The 25,128-nt window shown below is 35.5% G+C and overlaps 1 protein-coding gene across 1 annotated transcript in view; it reads left to right on the top strand.

The window, feature by feature from the left end:
* LOC111714934 (eIF-2-alpha kinase activator GCN1-like) overlaps nucleotides 1-25,128 on the top strand; it is a 30,936-nt gene that overhangs the window by 959 nt on the left and 4,849 nt on the right. The window contains 39 exon segments of the mRNA XM_023490173.1: nucleotides 240-459; nucleotides 1,205-1,358; nucleotides 2,816-2,918; nucleotides 3,909-4,006; nucleotides 4,350-4,489; nucleotides 5,952-6,061; nucleotides 6,818-6,892; nucleotides 6,954-7,002; nucleotides 7,652-7,726; nucleotides 8,174-8,230; nucleotides 8,274-8,330; nucleotides 8,472-8,500; nucleotides 8,703-8,769; nucleotides 9,402-9,465; nucleotides 10,367-10,426; nucleotides 11,091-11,177; nucleotides 11,642-11,773; nucleotides 12,475-12,647; nucleotides 12,766-12,860; nucleotides 13,248-13,462; nucleotides 13,698-14,838; nucleotides 14,891-15,030; nucleotides 15,148-15,478; nucleotides 15,546-15,811; nucleotides 16,102-16,191; nucleotides 16,543-16,642; nucleotides 17,228-17,317; nucleotides 17,724-17,867; nucleotides 17,869-18,060; nucleotides 18,125-18,167; nucleotides 18,970-19,067; nucleotides 19,412-19,533; nucleotides 19,739-19,931; nucleotides 20,748-20,882; nucleotides 21,465-21,509; nucleotides 21,771-21,884; nucleotides 22,473-22,676; nucleotides 22,828-24,427; nucleotides 24,521-24,684. Coding sequence (XP_023345941.1) covers nucleotides 240-459; nucleotides 1,205-1,358; nucleotides 2,816-2,918; nucleotides 3,909-4,006; nucleotides 4,350-4,489; nucleotides 5,952-6,061; nucleotides 6,818-6,892; nucleotides 6,954-7,002; nucleotides 7,652-7,726; nucleotides 8,174-8,230; nucleotides 8,274-8,330; nucleotides 8,472-8,500; nucleotides 8,703-8,769; nucleotides 9,402-9,465; nucleotides 10,367-10,426; nucleotides 11,091-11,177; nucleotides 11,642-11,773; nucleotides 12,475-12,647; nucleotides 12,766-12,860; nucleotides 13,248-13,462; nucleotides 13,698-14,838; nucleotides 14,891-15,030; nucleotides 15,148-15,478; nucleotides 15,546-15,811; nucleotides 16,102-16,191; nucleotides 16,543-16,642; nucleotides 17,228-17,317; nucleotides 17,724-17,867; nucleotides 17,869-18,060; nucleotides 18,125-18,167; nucleotides 18,970-19,067; nucleotides 19,412-19,533; nucleotides 19,739-19,931; nucleotides 20,748-20,882; nucleotides 21,465-21,509; nucleotides 21,771-21,884; nucleotides 22,473-22,676; nucleotides 22,828-24,427; nucleotides 24,521-24,684 — 7,272 coding nt within the window.

Genomic DNA, 25,128 nt, shown 5'->3' with positions numbered 1-25,128 from the left:
AATCATTGAAATTACTCTTACAGTTCCTTCAAGTCCTTTTCCCCTCCTTTCACTTTTGCTCTTTTCCGTATTATTTTCTTCTTTCAACATCTCTTTTAATTATTTGTTTATTCTTCTTAGTTCTTTTCTTCCCAACTCCCTTACTCCCCTCCCCATTCTTACTCGATATCTTCTAGACGAAATAAATACTAAAAATCTTCAAATCTAGATAGATTAAGAATCGACTGTTTCTTGTTTAGGTGCTTCCTGTAACCCTTCTACGGTATACAGATGCTAAATCCCGTTCTCTTCCTATTCTCTTCATCAAGGAAGCTGTTCTCAAACATCCCGAGGTTGTGGCGAAGACTATCAACACTGCTCTGCTCGAGAATGTTCTTATGTGGAAGAATACTAGTCCAACAAGATCTCTAGCTAAACACTGTCTAGCTGCACTAGCTTGGAGTCAGACTGCTGTCTCAGGTAAAGTCACTTTATATGTACAGTATGAACTCTCATGTGTGTACTCTAAATGTCGTCTTTTATGAAACTTAGGTAGTCACTTTATGTATTGTATTTTCCCTCATGTGTATTCTCTAAATGTCGTATTTGTGAAACTATGGTAGAGTCACTTTATATGACCATTAAAAACTCTCATGGGTGAACTCTAAATGTCGTCTTTGATGAAACTTAAGTAGAGTTACTTTTTTGTACTGTATAAACTCCGTGTGTGTACTCTAAATGTCGTTTTTTATGAAACTAAGGTAGAGTTACTTTTATGTACTGTATGAACTCTCATTTGTGTACTTCAAATGTCATCTTTGATGAAACTAAGTTATAGTTATTTTTATGTACTGTATGAACTCTTGCATGTGTGTACACTAAATGTCGTTATTTGATGTTTTTATGCAATGTATGTATACACTAAATGTAGCCGAATGAACTGTTCTCTTTGTGTTGTATATGGTATTTTGGACACAAAATGTAGTCAGTGACAGAATTAATTCCATATTTACTGAATAATGGTGCGCTATAAATGCTCCAAGTTGTAGGATAGTTTGAAGTCCTTGCAACGAGGTTAAATATCCTGGAGTGCTTCATCCTGATGATGGAATTAAAATACTTGAACTCCAATCTATCCATGTCTAATATCTAGGGTGTACTGGAGTACTGGATACTGATAGAGTTAAAATACTTGAACTCCAATCTATCCATGTCTAATATCTAGGATGTCCTGGAGTACTGGATACTGATGGAGTTAAAATCCTGGAACTCCAATCTATCCTTGTCTCTGTAATACTATCTGCTGGAGGGGGAAGGGAGAAGGAGAAGATGACGAAGCTGATGAAGATAATGTGGAAGGTGGAGAACATCAGGAACAGGTAATCTTGGGTAGCATACCCCTGTAACACAATAGGAGTCTGCTGTACTCTGTGATTTTTATAATATTTTATTCCGTTACCTATTTGTAAGTAGTTTTAATTTGTAAAGTTATCCATGCAGAGTATGACCACCAAAGGATCCCTAGATTCACAACACAAAAGCTCCGAATTCAAATCTCTTATTGACCTGATAAGCTGAAGTAAATTTCTTCTAAGTTCGGAGGTTTGACCAATGAGAAATTTACTTTTCTTTCTCCACTAAATTTGATGAGTCCAAGTCCCACCATGTTGTATTATGTCTTAAATCAGAGACAATTGTTCAAAAGTGCATTAGAGAAGAAATGAATTTCTCAAATTTTAGAAATAAGACTTAAATGATGAATTAAAAAACTTTCCAAATTTAACAATTTAAAGATGCCCTTTCAATTTTTGTCTTCAACAATTATATATTATACATATACATAAATGATAAAGATTCTTTCCTGGTGGTTCTATTGGCAATTTATATGATAAATATGCTTTCCTGGTGGTTCTATTGGCAATTTATATGATAAATATGCTTTCCTTACAAAATTACAATCAAAATTCATTCATAATTTTCGAGATATGTCCCAGATCTGTTTTGATTGCTATCTGTCTAGCTATCTGTCTAGCTATCTGTCTGGCTATCTGTCTAGCTGTCTGTCTAGTTATATGTCTAGCTATATGTCTAGCTATCTGTTTAGCTATCTGTCTATTCATCTGTATATCTATCTGCATGTCAGTTTATCTATCTTTTTATCTATCTGTTTATATATCCTATCTGTCTCTCTGTTTATCTATATGTGTATGTGTCTATCTGTTTCTCTGTCTATTTATCTGTCTATCTATCTGTTTATTCCGTTTATCTGTAAATCTTTTCATTTTTAGTTTAATATTAACTTTCTTTTAATTGAGGGTGCAACCCCTGTACCACGCTAATTTAATTATATTAGATCCTAAATCTACACTCCACTCCTTTCTAATTATAACTTAATCGTTTGTTTGTTAAATGGCCTAATTCACACTGATCTAAACAGTTTTGACAATTAGAATCAACGCTCTTTAGTTCTCTAGTTCTCTGGTTCTCTGGTTCTCTGGTTCTCTGGTTCTCTGGTTCTCTAGTTCTCTGGTTCTCTGGTTCTCTGGTTCTCTAGTTCTCTAGCTCTCTGGTTCTCTGGTTCTCTGGTTCTCTGGTTCTCTGGTTCTCTGGTTCTCTGGTTTTCTTCGAAAATTGTACTGATTGTACGGATTTTTTTTCGAAAATTGTACGGATTGTACGGATTTTTTTCGAAAATGTACGGATTTTTTTTTCGAAAATTGTACGGATTGTACGGATTTTTTCTGAAAATGTACGGATTTTTGTACGGATTTTTTCAAAAAAATTTTGGCCACCCTGTACTTTTATTTATCTATCCAATTTTTAATTAATTGTTTAGTTATGTATCTGGTATTCTGGGTTGTGAACCATCCCTTCATGTTCTTGTTCTTGGAGCACAACTTCTAGGAGATATAGAGCCGGCAGGAGAACAGTACAAACAGGTTTATTCATTTATTCATTTATTCATTTATTCATTTATTTGTGGGGTAGGGTGAAAAATGTGTGACGAGGGAGGGAACCCCCGGACGCCGTGAGCCTCTGCTGTTGTAATCTGGCAGCACATTCATCCATCCACGCTTCAATCATAATGAGAAGGTTGACAAGATTCCAGCTGCCTAATTAAGGGATTCTTAAACCTTAGAATAGTAGAGTGCAGGAATTCTTCTGATAAACTGCAATGAGGCTTGGATGCCTTACAGACAGGAAACCTTACACTCATTGCTCCCAATCATTTTTAAGCCCGGATTCAAATTGATTCATTGATTCATTGATTCGTTGATTCGTTGATTCGTTGATTCGTTGATTCGTTGATTCGTTGATTCGTTGATTCGTTGATTCAATTATTCAATTATTCATTGGTCCATTGGTCCATTGGTCCATTTGTCCATTGGTTCATTGGTCCATTGGTCCATTGGTCCATTGGTTCATTGTTCCATTGGTCCATTGGTTCATTGGTTCATTGGTTCATTGGTTCATTGGTTCATTGGTTCATTGGTTCATTGGTTCACTGGTTCTCTGGTTCATTAAACGTTGGTTCATACGTTCATTTTCTTGTAGTCGTGTAGTCTTGTAGTCAGTCATGTAGTCAGTCATTCATTTATCTATTCATCTATTCATTTATTTAATGATTATTGATTAATTTTAAATTTATTCATCAATATTAATATTTTCCTTTTAGTTGTCCAGTATCTTTTTTCATTCATTTGTTCATTTAATAATTTAAAATATCGATTTATTCCTACTACTTATCCAGCTTCCTCCTTCATTCGTTCGTTCATCATATCATTCATTTATTTATTCGTTCATTCATTCATTCATTCATCTATTATTCATTAATTCATTCATTCATTAATTCATTAATTCATTTGAACTAATGAATGATTAATTTATTAATTTATTTATCTATATTATTTTTAATCTTTTCCCTCTAGTTGTCCAGTTTCCTTCTGGATATCTTGATCAAGAACGTGTTGATGAGCAAGAGTAAACCTAGAAGTGATTTACTCGGCTTACTTAAGCCACTCATTAAGTAAGTAATCTGATAAATTAATAACTAATTTTACTCATTAAGTAAGTAAACTTTTAATTTTATAACTAAGTTTACCCAGACCGCTTATCAAGTTAATTATCTGATAAAAAAGTAACTAAATTTACTCAAACGGCAAACTCATAAATTGAGTATTTAAGTAAGGGAGTTTTACACACAAAAAAACTTCAAATTTTCTTGCACTCAGCTCCCACCTGCCGCTCTATAATTATAGGGTCACTCGAAATTACACCTTTCAACCCTTATAATGACGCTTCTTAGGGCTGATGAACCCACAACAAGAATTCAATCCACTTGAGCATAATTTTTCCTCTAATATTTCAAGGAGTATCTCGCATGATGAGTTTAAGAGCAATCTACTCCCAGCCTTCAACAAGTATCTTCTGAGGAGTCCTGAGATAGCACTCCTTGGTGTAGCGTCTATACTGGAGTCAGTTTCTATTGATCTATCTCAGTATGCTGCAGGGATATATTCTTGTCTAATTTTGCTTATTCTTGTCTATTATTGTCCATTGATCTATCATAGAATTCTTTTCTAATCTAGTCTTTTCTATTTTTTCTAGTCTAGTCTATTCTTGTCTATTTTTGTCTATTGATTTATCTCAGAATGCTGCAAATATACATTCCAGTCTAGTCTATTATTGTCTATCGATTTATGTCAACATGCTGCAGTGATATATTAGATTGTCTTGTCTATGATTGTCTATTGGTCTATCTCAGTATGCTGCATGGATATATTCTTTCCTTGTCTAGTCTTGTCTAATCTAGTCTTGTCTATTTTGTCTAGTCTAGTCTATTCTTGTCTATTTTTGTCTAGTCTCTTGTCTATTGGTTTATCCCAGCATGCTGCAGGGATATATTCTAGTCTAGTCTATTCTTGTCTATTTTTGTCTATTGATGTATCTCAGTATGCTGCGGGGATATATTCTTGTCTATTGTTGTCTATTATTGTCTATTGATCTATCTCAGTATGCTGCGGGGATATATTCTTGTCTATTGTTGTCTATTATTGTCTATTGATCTATCTCAGTATGCTGTAGGGAAATATTCTCGTTTATTCTTGTCTATTATTGTCTATTGATCTATCTCAGTATGCTGCAGGGATATATTCTTGTTTATTCTTGTCTATTATTGTCTATTATTTTCTAATGATCTATCTCAGAATGCTGTGCTGTAGGGATATATTCTCGTTTATTCTTGTCTATGATTGTATATTGATCTATCTCAGTATGCTGCAGGGATATATTCTATTATTGTCTATTGATATATCTCAGAATGCTGTAGGGATATATTCTCGTTTATTCTTGTCTATTATTGTCTATTGATCTATCTCAGTATGCTGTAGGGATATATTCTTGTTTATTATTGTCTATTGATCTATCTCAGTATGCTGCAGGGATATATTCTTTTATTCTTGTCTATTATTGTCTATTGATCTATCTCAGTATTCTGTAGGGATATATTCTTGTTTGTTCTTGTCTATTATTGTCTATTGATCTATCTCAGTATGCTGCAGGGATATATTCTTGTCTATTATTGTCTATTGATCTATCTTAGTATGCTGCAGGGATATAATCTTGTCTAGTCTACTTGTTTCTTGTTTATTCTCGTCTTTTTTTGTATTCTTGTCTACTGTTGTCCATCTTGTGCAGTTTGTTTTATTTTTTTTTTCAAACCTCGTCATAATCTCTTTTTTTATCTTTTCTTTGACCCCCTCTATTATTGCTTTTTCTTTAATATTTTTTTAATTCTTATTTATTAATTTATTAATGCCGTTTTTGTTCCTGGACGGTTCTTGTTGATAATCGTTTATTCCTGTGCATAACTCTTAGAAATTATTTTTAAGCTACGTTTGAATTCTAGATTAAGTTTTCTATCTTTATTTCTTTTCTTTTAAACGTGACTTGACTTGAATTTATGAAATCAGAACTGGGGAAAACTTTTGCCAGTAATCTCAAGTCGAAGGACGATGGAACCAGAGAAGATGCCATCAAAGCAATGTTAGCTCTTGGTCTTCAATCTTCAAATCAGGAGGCGGTAAGTTAAATCATCTAAATGGCTGAACCAAACGTTTATTGTGACCTCACATGGTGCAAGAGATGGTTCGTGGCCGATCTGGAATGAAAATTTTCCTCTTTCAAAAATACAATTTTCGAAAATTTTGGAAATTTCAAAAAATTAAAAATTAAAATGTTCCACAATAACTTATAATTATGACTTAAACCAAAAAAAACCTTGAATTTAAACAGGCTGTGGGTTCTTCTAAAAAGCCGAAATACCTCTTTTTTTAGGGATTTATTATAGGGTGTTTTGAATTTTGAATTTTTACTGATTTTACTTCATAAAGAATTCTTTAGGCGGTAGTTAGGAAATTATACAGTTTACGTCAGGCTTTGATTTTTTGCTAAAACGTGTTATATGACTGTTAAGAAAAATGTACAAACCCTGTCATTAACGGTTTTAAAAATATCGCAAGAAAACACAGAATAAGCTTGATTAATTCTTGAAACTACAGTTCTGTTTGAGTTTAGACCTGAAACTGCACTTTTTTCTATAATTTCTTTAAAATGTATTAATTTAATATTCCATGGGTGGCATTTTCAGAAAATTGAGATAATAACTCAGTAGACTGCATATAAATAAATTACAAAGAAAAAATTTAGGTGTTTTGACTTGAAACCTGATGGTCCATTTTCAGCAGTGTGCATGAGTAACAGTTGATCAAACAAAAATAAATTACAGATGCCTATCCAATGGCCTCTTGAAATTGACCTTTATTCTGTTGACCTCTAGGTTGAGGGGCTGGTGAAGCAGATATTCGCTGTATTGGGTGGAAGTGAAGGAAAGGTCACCGTATACGAGCAGAAGGTACAATAACCCGTTTTATCAACAAATAAACAATGAATTTAACTCCAAATATTTTCGGTAGGTGTCTCTGTTGACTGCGGTTGGAAACCTGAGTACAGCGCCTGTGTCAGGTGATTCTTTTTTTTCTTTTTTAAATAACTAAACCGTTTTATATCTGAATCTTAAGTCTTTTCACAGAAGCTCTGTTCAAATAGTTAAATTTAAGTCCTAGGTACATTTCGACTCTATCTATCTATCCATAAATCTTTCTTTCTATCTTTATCTCTACATCTATTTCTTTATCTTTCTTTCTATCTTTATCTACATCTATACAGTGATAACCAGAAAACTGTAGAATAGGAAGACGACATTAAGCATTACTGAAGTGCATTTTATTCTTTTATAAAACAAATATAGCGTATTAAATCCCTGTGCCTCATATGCATTGGACTATTTTGAATTCTTGAGTTTAAAAGTCGACTTCCTATCCCAGAGTTCACTGTATCTAAATACAGATTTACTCACAAAGGATGAGACTACAGTGGAGACTTTGCAAATTTATTCAGCCATTTTTCTTACATTCTTGATCAGATTCCCTAGGGAGCAGAAAACATTATTTTAGATAGAACCTCAAATTCAGATTGTTTAATATAAATCATTTTAAGGTTGTCATTGAAGCTTCATCCCTGGTGGTTATATCTGTATCTAAATATCTTTCTATCTATCTATATCTCTACATCTATCTCTGAATATATCTATCTATCTAACTATTGTATAAAGGATCTGGAATGGTTCTAACTGCTGGTGTTGTAGCAGAATTATTTGTTAAGTTTCTGGAAACTGAAGGACATGAAGGTATAGTCTAAGTGGGTTTGACGAATTAATTTATGTCATTGAAAATTGGGTTGGTTGGTTGGTTGGTTGGTTGGTTGGTTGGTTGGTTGGTTGGTTGGTTGGTTGGTTGGTTGGTTGGTTTGTTAGTAACAGAGGTAATATACAGGACAATCTCCGTTAGTAACAGAGGTAAAATACATGACAATCTCAGTTAGTAACAGAGGTAATATACAGGACAATCTCCGTTAGTAACAGAGATAATATACATGAAAATCTCCGTTAGTAACAGAGGTAATATACAGGACAATCACTGTTAGTAACAGAGGTAATATACATGACAATCTCCGTTAGTAACAAAGGTAATATTCAAGACAATCTCCGTTAGTAACAGAGGTAATATTCAAGACAATCTCTGTTAGCAAGAGGTAATGTTCAGGACAATCTCCGTTAGTAACAGGTAATATTCAGGACAATCTCCGTTAGTAACAGAGGTAATATACAGGACAATCTCCGTTAGTAACAGAGGTAATATACATGACAATCTGTTAGTAACAAATGTAATATATAGGACAATCTCCGTTAGTAACAGAGGTAATATTCAGGACAATCTCCGTTAGTAACAGAGGTAATGTTCAAGACAATCTCTGTTAGTAACAGAGGTAATGTTCAGGACAATCTCAGTTAGTAACAGAGGTAATTTTCAGGACAATCTTCGTTAGTAACAGAGGTAATATACAGGACAATCTCCGTTAGTAACAGAGGTAATATACAGGACAATCTCCGTTAGTAACAGAAGTAATATACAGGACAATCTCTGTTAGTAATAGAGGTAATATAAAAACAGTTACAAAAAAAAACATTATTGTACATTAAATATTATTAGCCATGTACTACGTGTTCATTGAACAGTGTACATGAACTAATATAAGCCATGAACTACGTGTACATAAATTAAACTGATAGTGTACACTGTACATAAATTTGTTGTACTGTACAGGGAGTCCATGCTGCAGCTTGTCTGGTTAAACTCGCTACTGTTGATACTTCAGTGGAATCTAAACTAGGAAAATAATCTATTTATTCATATATTAATTGCAGCCATTAATTTATTAATTACGTCATTTAGTTAATTATTTATTTAGTCATTTAATTATTTAGTCATCTTGTGATTTCGTCATTTAGTCATTTATTTATTTAGTCATTGACTTATTGTAGTCTTTTATTTAAAATTTCATTCATTTAGTCATAAGGGCATCTAGTCATTTTTCATTTAGTCATTTAGTCATTTAGTCATTTAGTCATTTAGACATTTAGACATTTAGACATTTAGTCATTTAGTCATTTAGTCATTTAGTCATTCAGTCATTCAGTCATTCAGTCATCCTTTCATCCTTTCATCCTTTCATCCTTTTATTCATTCATGAATTCATCCTTACATTCATTCATTTATTCATTCATCCATTAGTTCTTCAGTTTATTCATTGATTCGACGTGAATTTGATTTAAAAATGTTTTCATTGTTTTCTTCTTTATTTGCAGTCGTTTATTTTAACATTCATCTTTCTTTTATTGATTCTTTTGAACATTCAATCGTTTTGTGTTATTTTATTTATTTATTTATTTATGTTATTTCTTTTATTTATTTTTGCATCGGTTTTTATTCCCTCCATCTTAAATAAATAGTATTAATGATTAGATGATGTTTTTCCTCTTTTCCTGGATTCTAACAAACCACTTTTCTTTAATGACAAGTTTCTAAGGTGAGTTAAGATACTTAAAAGGATTATTTGGATAATTTGCTCACTTAAAGAGAGACTTCAAGCGTAATTTCCAGGATGGCAATGGCCGATTTACAAAGGTACCCTTAAAACCTTTGTGTTTAAAGTTGCAAGGGTACCGTTGTGAATCGAGCTTTTCTATCTTTGCGTTGGGGGTAACTTGAAATTACGCTTACAATCCCTTTAAAGGTGCATTTTATCATTAAAATGGTGGAGAACAATAATAAGAACTAGTAGAGAACGGGCCCAAGTATATTTATTTGTTTGTTTCATTTTAGCCAAGCAGTTGTTTCTCCATGGAATAATGTACCCTGTGATAAGAAACTGCGCCAACTTTAAAAGCTTTAAATATAGATATGATGACTACGTAAAATCTGTAATAGTTTCTGCTTTTTTCGTCAAATAAGATAATAAAAAATAAAGAGAAAATCCAAAAACAAGAATTTAGATAAAAATAGCGAAAATAATCGAATACAGAAAAAAGTCCTTTATTTTTTTACTTGATCTGCTAAACATTCGTAAATATTGACTTTGGTATTATCCGCATATTAATGTGATATATGAATATCATGCCAATAATGAAGAAGAAAAACCACAGACAAAAATACCCAAAAAGAGAATCCAAATGAAGTTTCATTGTCATCAGATAACAATCTGTATTCTCCCACAATACAACATAAGCATAAGCATAAACATAAGCATAAGCATAAGCATAAGCATAAGCATTAAACACAAACACAAACACAAACACAAACGCAAACACAAACACAAATACAAACATTAACACAAACACAACCAGGAACATGAACATGAACATGAACATGAACATGAACATGAACATGAACATGAACATGAACATGAACATGAACATGAACATATTTAGTAACTGTGGGAGTTCTTGCCTCCTGTCTATTGGAAGTATATGCACAACACTTCTCATCAGGTAGGAGACCCCTTTCAGCAGGATGTCTATAATACTAGCTTGATAACCCAGCGTTGCCCATCTCAAAACCAATCTAAGAACATTCCCGTGGTTCTCCCGAGTTCCCCGTACGAATTTTAAGGCAAATCCGGTAAGAGGTTCCTAAGTTATGATCGGACAGACAAACAGAGATTAATATCTTCATTTATCTTAAATATTAACCTTGATTTATAATATTGTTCAGTCATAGTTAATCCCACCGCTGACCCGCGCTTGGTATTGAATCATGATTTTTGCTGAAGTTCCCGTTATAGCCTGTGGATTTTACAAAAATCTAAATGTTGTTTAGCCTTGCTATGTTACCTTAAGTGTGCACAAGTTGTCAGCCTATTTGGTCCAGCGGAAAAATATACATTATGAGCAAAGAGCTTTATTATATTCATATATATTTAAGGGGTTGAACAAAATAGTACTAAACCGTTCAAGTTTAATAGAAAACAAATATTAGTTTTCCCCCCAAAAAATCGATTTAAACGGTAGGCCCAATTGGTTATTGAGGAGGGGGGGGGGGTGTTACCTAAATTAATACTTGACTTCTTTTACAAAATAGCTTTGTCTCTATTGTTCCTTCAAAGCTCCAAAATTGTTTTAAATGTGTGAATAATAATATTTGACGTGTATTCAGTTTCCCTACGAGGCTAGAAGGGTCGAAGTTGAAACCTGTTCTTAAAGGATTAGTTTATGCTCTTCTAGCACATTCATCACCTGTCAGGTATTATGGTAACGTCATGTCATCTTAGTAGACTTTTATATTTTTAGACCTTCCTACCTTTGTATATTTTTCAAGCACTTTTAAAATAAAGATTTTTTCAAATCTACAAATCTACACTTTTTAACCACCACCGTCCACCATGCCAAACAAAAAAATGTAATTTTCAATGAAGGGGGGAATATTCCCACAATCGCTATTTTTTCTTCTTACTATCTTCTACATACTTCTACATACGTCACCTAACTACCTACCTACCTACCTACCTACCTACCTACCTACTATCTATCTATCTATCTATCTATCTATCTATCTACCTACCTACCTACCTACGTACCTGACTACCTACCTATCTACCTATCTACCTATCTACCTACCTACCTACCTACCTACCACGTACCACCTACAACCTACCTACCTACCTACCTATCTAACTACCCACCCACTTACCTACCTATCCACCCTAGACGGCAGGTGGTTCAGCAGGTTCGAAGGATCGGGAGTACTCTAGGAGGACCTGCTCTTCTCTCCTCCCTCCTCCTAGAGATGGGGGAACTAGTCAGGGATAAACCTCTCACACTAGATACACCAACCAGGGGGTAAATATCACCAGTTATTTAAAGGGACTGTCGTTGAAATTCTAAGTGACCCCCATACCAATTAATAGAAGGGCATGACCGATTTACAACGGTACCCCTGAAATAAAAATCAATAATGTGGAAGATTATGTCTGTTTTCTAGCTTAAAGTGTTAAGTTCTGTACATTTCTCCATCGTCTCGGAAGAAAGAAAAGCGCGAGTCAAACCGTAATGAAAATAATTAAATAATCAGTTTTCAAAAACAAAACCCTGTATATCTTGTTCATTCTTGGAACAGACAAAGCTTTTACGGGTACCCTATTGATTCTGACATGCCTGTCTATTAATAGAGTCCAGTACAGTCCCGATAATGATGAAGATTTTTCAGAAATTTGTGAACACAATTTTTAAATCTAACATTTTAGAATTAATTAAGGTTGATAAAAGTATTTGATGGGTTTGCCAGTGTCTGACTGTTATCCTACTTCTAATATGCCTTCTGGATATGGAAGAGCATTTGGGTTTCTTATTAAATTGCTTTTTTGTTATTTATCAACTTAATTTCTGAAGGTGGCTTGGTCTTGATTTCCACTGTATGATGTTTAATTGTTCATTATTATCATTTATTCTAATATCAGTGGGCTTTGGCACTTAACGTCTGATGGGATGCTTTTTTCTTATATCATTATCTAATTGCGCTTTTATCGTAAAGTTTTGTGTAGAGAAGTGGTCGCGGGCGGGGATATAGCTGCCTCGGACGCTACTCCGGCTGGTTGGGTCATCTCCGTCCTGACCAGCCTTGTTCCTGTAGAGGGTACTCCAGAGGAGAAGGAGGAGCTACTATTCTCCACCCTTGTACCCGCCCACCTTCCCCTGGTAGCCCAGATATATCCAGGTATACCCCCACTTTCCCCTGAATCCTTCCTTAATAATCACGTTCTTTTTTTAATGAATGATGAATAGTTATGAATAATAATAATACTTATGTTTGAGTTAGATATTTTATTTTGTAGGTTTATGGTTGCGTATGGCCAAATCATTGGGGTTGGATGCTTCAGATTTCTTGCTTAGACATCAATCCAGGATTATACAGACAGTTCTTCAGCAGGAAGCTTCAACTATTCTTGTCTTCATATGTTTTATAATTTAAATTTATGCTATTTAATCTTAAATTTATCAAGAAATGAAATTTCTATTAGAAAAATGCCCAAAATATTTCAATCGTTCTCAAAAACATGAAATGCTGACCATTATTTAGTGGTAGATAGAAAAGTTGCAAAATCATGAACACTCTCTCATTCAAAAAATTCCCTCGATGGGATAGGGGGAACTACATCTGGGTGCCGCATTGACTGGGTGCTATGTCCTTTGACGTCCAATAGTGGTCTGGGGATTCTACTTTGGGGATTTGCCACAATTATTTCTTAAATTAAATTAATGAGATTCAATGAAAATTATTGATTGGTGACTTTTTCTAATGTTGATGCTGGGTTAGATGACTGAATGCTCTGCTGTTGGAGAGGAGTTGGTCAAGCAGTTGGTTAGCTTCTGCCCAGGAGTTCTCCTCCCCTTTATCCTTAACAACCTCAACACTGTCCTGGTCAGCAGGGACCTTCTTACTGCAGATGTCAATGATTACCAGATCTACTTGACCCCAGCTGGAGAACTTTACGACAAATCCGTCATTGAGAGCTCTAAAAACGACAGCAGGGATGCCAATAGAAAAACTTGAATTATTAATAATCTTATTCTTATTAGATTTAATTTCTTAAAACACTTTAAAGATTGGTTCCTTTGGAACAAGATACCATGCATTCCTCCCTTTCTGTTTTTCTTACCTGTGTTCCTGATAAGTCTAATCTTAAATATTTTTCATTATTTTTGACATTTTTGCTTGAAAATACAGTTAAAAAAAAGGAGTATTTTTCTATCCATCTTGCTTTAGTTCTGCTAATATACGACGAGAAAACAAGGCGTACTCCTACAAGGAGCAGATGGAGGAGCTGGCTCTGAGGAAGGAGTTGGAGGAGAAGAGGAGAAAGGAGGGGAAACTGAAGAAGCCTGAACTCACCTCCAAGCAGAAGGAGGCAATGAAAGCGCAACTTGAGAAGGAAGCTGTGATCAGAGAGAAAATTAGTGGAGTTCTTGCAGTCACCAACCCGGCTGTTGATCTGTTCCGAGCAGCTGTTCTTGGCAATCCTCAAGCCTTTGCTGGGGACATCACTGAACTGCTACCTGTTGTTTACAAAGCCCTGCAAAGTCCTCTCATTGCCAAATCCCTGGCAGAGATATTTATGGAATTGAGGCATGCTGTTTTTACTGCCGAGGATGAGACTATGGCCCAGACCGTTGCAGCAGTCACTCTTCAGGTGTTGAAGCCAGCCTATGAATTAGAGTTTACCTGGAATTCAACAGAGCTAAAGACAGCTTTAAAGAAAAGCCTGGAGATGCTTAATAAGAGCTGTGTTCCTCCTGTAGAAGAGGAGGAAGATGATTCATCTTGTCCACTTTCTGCTCCTGCTTTTGCTTATTGCTTCCCATTAATCAAAGCAGGTATGAACGTGCATATGTTAGACCACTCTGTACTAACAGAAGGCCTCGAACTTATAACAGAGCACACTTCACTACGTGGCAACGATGACGAATCCGACATGTTTCATCCCAAGTATCTGCCACGGGCAGATATTCTCATTCTAATTCTTGATGTGATTGCTAAAACTGATGGTGTGGTGCAACAAGCAGCCGTGAAAGCATTAATAGATGCATCAGAATGCGCTTCTGGAGAGTCAGGTTGTGCCCATGCTGATGAAAAGGAAATCTCTGTTCTTTTAACCTCTCTCCAGTCAGACTGTGATCCTGTTCGTGATGCAGGAATTCGCGCACTCTTAGGAATGCAAAATGCTCTGCCTAAGGATGGTAGCAACGAACTGTATGCTGAGGTGGTTAGACGTGTCTGGGTTTTAAGATGTGATCAGCTCCCTGAGAACAGAGAACTAGCAGACCAGCTTTGGGATCTACTGAAACTATCAACGATTCCAGGGCTTTCTGCCCAGGTTCTTCAGGACGTAGCTCATCCTGTTGGAAAGGTATTTTGATTTTACAATATTAGAAGAATGTTATTAAAATGTTGCGTTTAAGGTTCGAAGTGCAGCAGCTGAGTCTCTGGCTAAGCTGCTCTCAACAGATGCTGAATTGGCAGGAGCTGCGCTGACACAACTTCTAGAGATGTATGAAGAGAAGATGATAATGACACCGCCACTTGTTGATTCTCTTGGAAGGGAAGTGAAACTTATGTTTCTGATGGAAAACTTTAATCAATATTTTTTCTATTTTGCAAGTCCATTCATTTTTGCTTGTAATTTTTCTTTAGAAATTTAAGTTTCATTTTGTTCAAGAATTGTGGAACCAGCCATTGATCACTGGGAGCCAAGGACTGGTATTGCTATAGCAATTGCTAAAATTGCTCCATATTACAATGATTTCATGGTAACTCAGGCCGTGTCATTTTTTGTTCCCAAGGGTCTTGGGGATCGTGTTGAGGCGGTGCGCAAGGAAATGTTGAACGCGGCAATTGCCACTATTGATCTGCATGGGAAGGATTCGGTCGGGGATTTGTTGCCAGTCTTTGAAGATTTTCTTGATACAGCTCCTGATGATTCTAGCTATGACACAGTGCGCCAGTCAGTGGTTATTCTGATGGGTTCATTGGCACGCCATCTTGAAAAGGCAAGTATAAACTTAATATTTAAATAAAATTTATATATTTGAGAAAATTATAATGAACTGGTTTTAGGATAATCCTAAGGTGCGTCCTATCATTGCCAAGCTAATCAATGCCCTGGGAACCCCATCCCAGTCTGTCCAGGAGGCTGTAGCCAACTGCCTGCCTCCCCTGGTCCCCAGCATCAAGGATGAAGCCCCGGATATTGTGAACCGACTATTGAACACCCTCCTCACTACAGAGAACTATGGAGAGAGAAAGGGGGCTGCCTACGGGTTGGCTGGACTTATTAAGGGCCTGGGAATCTTAGCTTTAAAACAATTGGATGTTATGTCAAAGTAAGTTTATTCTGTAACATTTTATTTTAATGATTGAGACATCCATTATAATGTTCAATGTTGGTTGGTGATTGAATGATTGATTGATTGATTAATTTACTAATTAGTTCATTGAATAATTATTAAATGATTCATTGCCTGATTTATTGAATGATTCATTGGATGATTCATTGATTGATTTTTTGATTCATTGAGTTATTGATTTATTGATTTATTTATTCATTCATTCATTCATTCATTCATCCTTTGAATGATTCATTGATTGATTCATTTATTGATTGATTGCCCAGGTTGACCGAAGCGCTACAGGATAAGAAGAACCACCGACATCGTGAAGGCGCTCTCTTGGCTCTCTCACAGCTCTGCAGCATGCTTGGAAGGTAAAGAGCGGACTATATTGACCCAAGTTAAATTGGAAATTTTGATGTACACTGTACAGGGTTACCCATACTCACAAAGGATAAGACTTCAGAGACGATTGTACGAAATTACCCTGTCTGTTTCCGTATATTTTAGATTCCCTTCAACTGTAACTTTGTTTCTTTCTTTACCTAAGCATTAAATAGGCCATTAAAAGAATGTATTCACGGCAGAATACTGAATCTAACATTGCAAACGTCGTATTTAAGAAGTTTCAGGTCGTCTTTACAGTCTCATCCTTTGTGGATAATTCTGTACATTGTACAGTTTCTCAATTTATTGGTGACAATAATATATTGTTAATTGTCTAGATTGTTTGAACCGTACATAGTACATGTACTGCCCCATCTTCTGCTTTGTTTTGGTGACGCTAACCAGTTTGTACGTGATGCTACTGATGACTGTGCTAAGGTACTGCATTTGATATTTGTACTTGTATTATTCAGAATTATTAGTATTATTAATACTATTAATTTATATGTATTTATTTATTTACTAGCTCAAGTGCCCGGTCGTGGTTTCTTATAAAAAAGCAGCTAATTTCGTTTAACCGATTGCTCAGCTATAGCTAACATATCGAATCTGAATACTTTTTAAATTTACGAAAAGTATTTGTTTACAAAGTTCTTTTAAAATTCTACGGGCAACGCCAGGCACTTCAAGCTACAGTGAGGACCAGAAAACTGGAAAATACTAAGACGACATTAAAGCAATAATAAATAGTATTTGATGCAGTTACAAAGTAAAAAGTTTTTCAAGTAAATTATAAAATCAGTTGTAAAGTCATTTGGCCCTTTTTACACCGCACTATTGTGTTGTCTCATGTTCATTGCACTTTTAAGAGTCATTAATTGAGTCTGAAAGTCGTCTCCCTATTCCAGAGTTTTCTGGTAATCACTGTAGTATATTATATATTTATCTATGAGTTGAGAGCTTTATTATATAGATTATTTGTAACTATTATTTTATTAGAGTTATTACTATTATAATGAGTAGGCTGTAATGAGTAAGCTATCTGCCCATGGAGTAAAGTTGGTTCTACCAAGTCTTCTCGCAGCTCTAGAAGAGGACCAGTGGAGAACAAAGGTGAAGTAACCAGAGCTTGAAACTTATAAATAATTGGAAAGAGTTAAGGTCAATCACCGGTTCATTCAAATAAAGTTCCCATTCATAAGTCCTAAGCTTAGAACACAGAACTTTTGAATATGATCAGGGTTGAGTTTAGTTCAGGATTAAGGGATATGATTGCTTTGTTATTATTATTAAAGGGAGTATTTTTTATTTTTGATAAGGGTGAGCGGTTACAAAGGTTAAAGTGGAGCAACAAACTATTAAAGGGATTGTTCAATCACCCATTTCGTAATGTATGTTTTCCTGAATTCGTAAACTATGTTATTAGGTGTTTTTTCAAATGGTGAACAATTCCTTTAACATGAGATAAAAATCTTGACCATTTACAAGGTGATAAATATTATAACTGAATTTGATCTAGGCTGGATCTATCGAACTGTTGGGAGCAATGGCTTTCTGTGCTCCCAAGCAGCTCTCCTCCTGTCTGCCTTCAATTGTACCCAAACTTATTATTAAAAAAAAAAAAAAATTACCCGAAAATTATTTGTGTTCACTTCAGTCATCTTTTTTTTTTAATTCTTTCACATTTTAGAAATCCCGAGATACAAGCAATTGTGCCTGTACTGCTGGCAGCTCTGCAGGATCCATCAAAGAAAACCAGCTCTTGTTTACAAACACTGCTCAATACAAAGTTTGTTCACTTTATCGATGCGCCTAGTTTGGCGCTCATCATGCCTGCGGTGCAGCGTGCTTTTCAGGTAAAAAAAATGCATAAGTTGAAAAACTGTTTTTATCAATTCTATATTTTGTTTTCGTGTTTAGGACAGATCTACGGAGACTAGGAAAATGGCGGCCCAGATTATTGGTAAATTTAATTTTGTTTGAAAAAATAAGTTTTCGTTAAATACTTGTTTTTTTAATTTTAATTCCAAACAAAAATGGTAATTGTTTTTACTAATGTACAGGAAACATGTACAGTTTACTAATGTACAGGAAACATGTACAGTTTAATAATGTACAGGAACATTTACAGTATACTAATGTACAGCTAGGAAACATGTACAAGGTAACATGTACAGTTTACTAATGTACAGGAAACGTGTACAGTTTACTAATGTAAAGGAACCATTTACAGTATACTAATGTACAGGAAACATGTACAGCTTATTAATGTACAGGAAACATGTACAGCTTACTAATGTACAGGAAACATGTACAGGAAACATCTACAGTTTACAAATGTACAGGAAACATGTACAGTTTACTAATGTACATGAAACATGTACAGCTTACTAATGTACAGGAAACATGTACAGTTTACTTATGTACAGGAAACATCTACTGTTTACTAATGTACAGGAAACATGTACAGTTTACTAATGTACAGGAAACATGTACAGTTTACTAATGTACAGGAAACATGTACAGTTTACTAATTTACAGGGAACATTTACAGTATAGTAATGTACAGGAATCATGTACAGTTTACTTATGTACATGAAACATGTACAGCTTTCTAATGTACAGGAAACATGTACAGTTTACTTATGTACAGGAAACATCTACTGTTTACTAATGTACAGGAAACATGTACAGTTTACTAATTTACAGGAAACATGTACAGTTTACTAATGTACAGGAAACATCTACAGTTTACTAATGTACAGGAAACATGTACAGCTTGACTGACCAGAAGGACCTGGCTCCCTATTTACCTGGAATTATTCCTGGACTCAAGAATTCTCTTCTTGATCCTGTTCCCGAGGTTAGTTCTAGGGGTGTTTATTTTCTTGAAAAATCATTCCCCCCCCCCCTCCTTTTAAAGTAATTTTTTCCCCGCTGTTATGTTATAATGAATAAATTTTAATGAAAAAATAAATTTTAATGAATAAATGAATTTTTTGGAAAAGTAATTTTTGAGTTTAAAGGCTTAAAAAACCTTGATTTTTGACGTCCAAAATTTTATCATTTTTCCTCAGGTCATCTTTTGTAAATTTGTAGCTATGGTTCCGTTTTTGTCATGGTTTATCTTTTTTTAATAATTTATTTATTTATTTAAATTTTAAGGGGTGTTGTGAATGGTTTGTCCTGTAAAACAAATGTTTTCAGGTGCGCGCAGTATCGGCGCGTGCGCTGGGTGCGATGGTTCGAGGAATGGGTGAAAGTTCGTTCGAGGACCTGCTGCCCTGGTTGATGAGCACCCTCACCAGCGAGACCAGCAGTGTGGACAGGTAGGATCCGGAACGAGGGCAAACCATCGTCTTTTAATTTTTAAATGTGTTTTTTTTTACTATTCTATATTAAATAAAGCCTATTTTTTATATGATAAAAATAATACGGTTGTATTGCCAATATTTTTGCAATCTGTTTAAAATTATATTTATCTATCTATCTAATTTTATTGGTAAATATCTTATAACTGATTTCTTGGTTTAGATCTGGTGCAGCCCAGGGTTTAGCGGAGGTTGTCGGAGGACTAGGAGTTGATAAGATGCACAAACTTATGCCGGAGATAATTAGTACAGCAGAAAGATTAGATATTGCTCCTCATGTCAAGGATGGTTACATCATGCTCTTCATCTACTTCCCGGGGGTATTCCAGCAGGAGTTCATGCAGTACATCGGAGAGGTACAGTACATTTATATTTTTAAGACTGGGTACACTGGAGAATTATGTACACATATTCAGGATCATTAAGAATCCTATGGATACGAAATACAAAACCTGTAAAAATAGACTAAATTCATAAATTTTAGGTTTTATGTTAAAAGTATTAGTTCTTCTTTAAAAATTGTAAAGCTTAACCCCTGAATGAGTATTATATGCAACAAATATTGCATTTATGGCAGTTTTGTAAGAATAAACCATGTCGTGCTGGTACGACCATAGACCTGCTTAGCCTAGCCTTTGAAAGCTAATAAGCAGTCTGTATATATCTAGTCTGTGTTAATTGTTTAATGTGTTTATTGGAGAGGTAAATTCAATTATGCTCATTGAGTACATCAAAGAAGTACGCTTTTACAGTTAAGTACTTAGTAGTGATAAGTACAATTATAGTGAGTTCATCAAAGAAGTACACTTTTACAGTTTAATAAGTACTAAGGAGAGGTTGAGTAGACTTATAGTTTATTGAGTACATGGCATAAGCAGAATATACTAAGTATAATAAGTGCAATGGTAAAGTGCAATCTATCTGTTTTGTTATTAATTTATCTGTAATATATCTATCTATCTATCTATCCAGATAGTGCATCCTATCCTGCGAGCACTAGCAGATGAGAATGAATATGTCCGTGAGACTGCTCTTAATTAAAATCCATTAGTCTATCTGTTTATCTATCTATCCATCTATCTATCTATCTATCTATATATATATATCCATCTATCTATCTATCTATATATATATCCATCTATCTATCTCTATATATCCATCTATCTATCTAGGTAGTCCAACCTATCCTGAGAGCACTAGCAGATGAGAATGAATATGTCCGAGAGACTGCTCTGAAGGCTGGACAGCGTATAGTAAACCTGTACGCAGACTCCGCTATAACACTGCTACTACCTCAGCTTGAGCAGGAATATATTAGAATAATCAAGTTTAAAGGGACTGCAGTCGTAATTATTTCTGTTTTTACACGTTTTTATCTAATCTTGGAAAACATGTCAACTAATGTGAGAAAATTTTGTTTTCCTTGTTATATTTGACACTTGTGACGTAGTGTATAATTGGTCCATTTCTATGTTGCCACCTATTGTACTTTATAATCTATTTGGTTTAAACCATAAATTTCACTGACCTAAAGGGGCTTGGGCTGAGCCTCCATTTGTAGAGTAATCGTCTAATTAATAACTTTGGACGATATTATTGTTTTCCTGGCTTGAAAAGGGTTCAATTCTTACAATTTCTTTGCTAATTCTGACAGCAGAAATGCGCAAAAGCCACTTCGGTCTTCAAAGAATTTCTATTAGCTTTCTGTATCAGACGCTCTTTTCTCGTTCATAACATTTTCCAGATGTATAACATTGATATTTTAATTAATTATTTTAATCTTATGAATTTCGTGCACAATTCCGCGCCACGGAATTCCGATTGGAAACTATTGATTTCTAATCGTGGTGGGTTTTTACTCTTTTTTTCTAATAAATCGTCTGATACAGGGTCTGTTTGATGATAACTGGAGGATTCGATACAGTTCTGTTCAGGGGTGTATATATACTTCAAAAAGTTTACTTATTATCCAACCTTAAAGAGACTGTCTAAAAATATCCCAAGACATTGTTTTCAAGAAGAAAGTTTACGGGCTGAAAGTCCCTTAAAGATTTTTTGCTCCTTACAACTTTTTTGCTTTTACTAATGAATTTTCTTATTAAAGATGTTTCAATTGTAAATTTTGACAAAATAGGTAAAGAGTGGGATGGCGAAATTTGTTTAAAGAGTAAGATTGCGAAGTATGCATTGTATAGTTGCTTGGAGACCTGTTGTACAAGATATCAGGTGTAAGTGGCAAGATGACGACAGAAACTGCTTCAGAGGACGATAATTTTGGAACTGAAGCGTCCTCTACTATTATTACAAAGGTCAATATTTATTTCATATACTCATATTCTTTTGTTCATCCTTTTGTTCGTTTATTTGTTAATTCGTTCGTTCGTTCGTTCGTTCCTTCGTTCCTTCGTTCCTTCGTTCGTTCGTTCATTCATTCATTCATTTGTATATTCATCCTTTCTTCTTTTTTTTCATTTGTTAATTCTTGCGTTCATTCATTTTGTTCATTTGTTAATTCGTTAGTTCATTCATTTTGTTCATTTGTTAATTCGTTCGTTCGTTCATTTTGTTCAATTGTTAATTCGTTCGTTCATTCATTTTGTTCATTTGTTAGTTCGTTTGTTCATTCATTTTGTTTATTTGTTTATTTGGTTCGTTCATACATTTGATTTGATTTGTTCATACGTTCACTCGTTTATTTTTTCATCTGTTAATTTGTATTTGTTACTTTTTTATTTTTTTATGTGTTTGTTTGCTCATTTGTTAATTTTTTAATTTTTTTATTTGTTCATTTTGTTCAATTATTCATTGTTTTGTTCATTAATTTTTAAATAATTATTTATTCATTTGTTTATTTATTTGATCTTTTTGAATTTATTTAATGCTATCTTTCAATCTAGCTGTTGGGTGTTGAGAGGCGGAACCGTGTATTGGCCGGTTTGTACATGGGTAGATCTGATGTTGCACTAATGGTCCGCCAGGCGGCTCTGCATGTCTGGAAGATCATTGTCTCCAACACACCCCGGACACTTAGGGAGATTCTACCAACACTCTTCAACCTTCTCCTCTCCTGTCTGGCCAGCTCAAGCTTTGATAAAAGACAGGTGCTTTAACAAAATTATGAAATCAAAACAATTTTTAAATTCCCGTCATTAAGGACGTTTTGGGGATATTTTGGAGCAGTTTTCTAAATTTGTTTTTATCTACATTTTTCCATAGAAAAACTTAACAATTCCATTAACATTTTTTAATCAGGTTGCTGCACGCACGCTGGGAGATCTTGTTCGCAAACTTGGTGAGCGAGTGCTCCCTGAGATAATCCCAATCCTAGAAAAGGGATTACGATCCGAGGAGTCGGATAAGAGACAGGGAGTGTGTGTTGGGCTCTCCGAGATCCTGACCTCCACCTCCCGGGAGATGGTCATGTCCTTCGTCGACTCTCTGGTTCCAACAGTTCGCCGGGCACTGTGTGATAAAGATCCTGAAGTAAGAGTTGCGGCGGCGCGCACGTTTGATTCCTTGCACACAACAGTTGGTGCAAAGGCGTTGGATGATATTCTACCCCACATGCTGGAACAGCTAGCTGATCCAGAACAGCATGAGAACACGTTGGACGGTCTTCGGCAAGTCATGGCGATCAAGTCCAGGGCTGTACTACCCTACCTGGTGCCACAGCTCACCGCTAAACCGGTCAACACAAAGGCGTTGAGTATTCTTGCCTCTGTGGCCGGTGAGGCATTGAACAAACATCTAGCAAAGATATTGCCAGCGTTGCTTGCCTCCCTTTCAGACTCCCACGGGACCCAGGATGAGGTCCAAGAGCTTCAGTATTGTCAGGCGGTCATCTTGGCGGTTACGGACGATATTGGAGTCTCATATGTTATGGATATTCTGCTGGACTCGTGCAAATCCAAGGATATTGCTACACGGCGTGGATCTGTGACCCTGCTGCACGGTTTCTGTGAACAAACCAAGATTAATTTCTCTGAATATGTTCCGCAGCTCCTTCGCTCTCTTATACTCCTCTTCACGGATAAGGATGAAGGAGTACTGCTAGAGGCATGGAATGCACTGAATGCTGTGACCAAGACACTGGACGCTGATGCCCAGCGTAATCATCTTCATGACGTGCGTCAAGCACTAAGGTTTGCTGTATCAGATATGAAGGAAGGATACCTCCTTCCTGGGTTCTGTATAGCCAAGGGGATTGCTCCTGTCCTACCCATCTTCAGGGAGAGTATCTTGAACGGAACACCAGAACAGAAGGAAGCTGCTGCACAGGGATTGGGAGAGGTTATCAAGGTTACATCTGCCGAAGCTTTGAAGACTTCAGTTGTACATATCACAGGGCCCCTGATCCGCATTCTGGGAGACAGGTTTGTGCATACTGTAAAGGTTGCTGTACTGGATACCCTGGCTATACTACTAGAAAAGGCGAGCAGTATGCTTAAACCATTCCTTCCTCAACTACAGACAACATTCCTTAAAGCACTTAATGACACCAACAGGACTGTAAGGTTGAAGGCTGGAACAGCATTGTCCCATCTTGTGTCTATTCATACAAGACCTGACCCATTATTCAATGAACTCCATACTGGATTGAAAACCCAACATGATGACACCACTGTCCGTGAGACATATCTCCAGGCTATGCGAGGATGTATCTCCGGAAACGGGGATAAGCTGTCTCCTACAATACGGCGTGGTGTGACCGCTAGCCTGCTGTCTGTGGTATTAACTCACAGTGAGGATATGACTAGGCTTGCTGCAGCTGGTTGTCTAGGTTCACTAGTCCGTTGGTTGCCACAGGAGGAACAAGAACCTTTACTAGCAGATCTACTAACAGAGGAACCAGGTTAGGAACCATTACTAGTAGATCTACTAAGATAGGAACCATCACTAGTAGATCTACTAAAAGATGAACTTTTACTAAAAGATCTACTTACAGAGGAACTATTACCAGCAGATCTACTAACAGAGGAACTATTACAAGTAGATCTACTAACAATTGAACTATTACTAGTAGATCTACTAACAAAGGAACTATTGCTAGTAGATCTACTAACAAAGGAACCATTACTAGTAGATCTACTAACAGAAGAACTATTACAAGTAGATCTACTAACAATTGAACTATTACTAGTAGATCTACTAACAAAGGAACTATTACTAGTAGATCTAATAAGATAGGATTCATCACTAGTAGATCTACTAACAATTGAACTATTACTAGTAGATCTACTAACAAAGGAACTATTGCTAGTAGATCTACTAACAATTGAACTATTACCAGTAAATCTACTAACAGAGGAACTATTACAAGTAGATCTACTAACAATTGAACTATTACTAGTAGATCTACTAACAGAAGAACTATTACCAGTAAATCTACTAACAAACAGAGGAACTATTACAAGTAGATCTACTAACAATTGAACTATTGCTAGTAGATCTACTAACAAAGGAACCATTACTAGTAGATCTACTAACAGAGGAACTATTACTAGTAGATCTACTAACAAAGGAACCATTACTAGTAGATCTACTAACAGAGGA

This window comes from Eurytemora carolleeae, unplaced genomic scaffold (genome assembly GCF_000591075.1).
Source record: "Eurytemora carolleeae unplaced genomic scaffold, Eaff_2.0 scaffold951, whole genome shotgun sequence".
Taxonomy (NCBI): Eukaryota; Metazoa; Arthropoda; class Copepoda; order Calanoida; family Temoridae; genus Eurytemora; species Eurytemora carolleeae.
The sequence above is the reverse complement of the archived record's forward strand: the minus strand, read 5'-3'. Positions and strand labels throughout refer to the sequence as shown.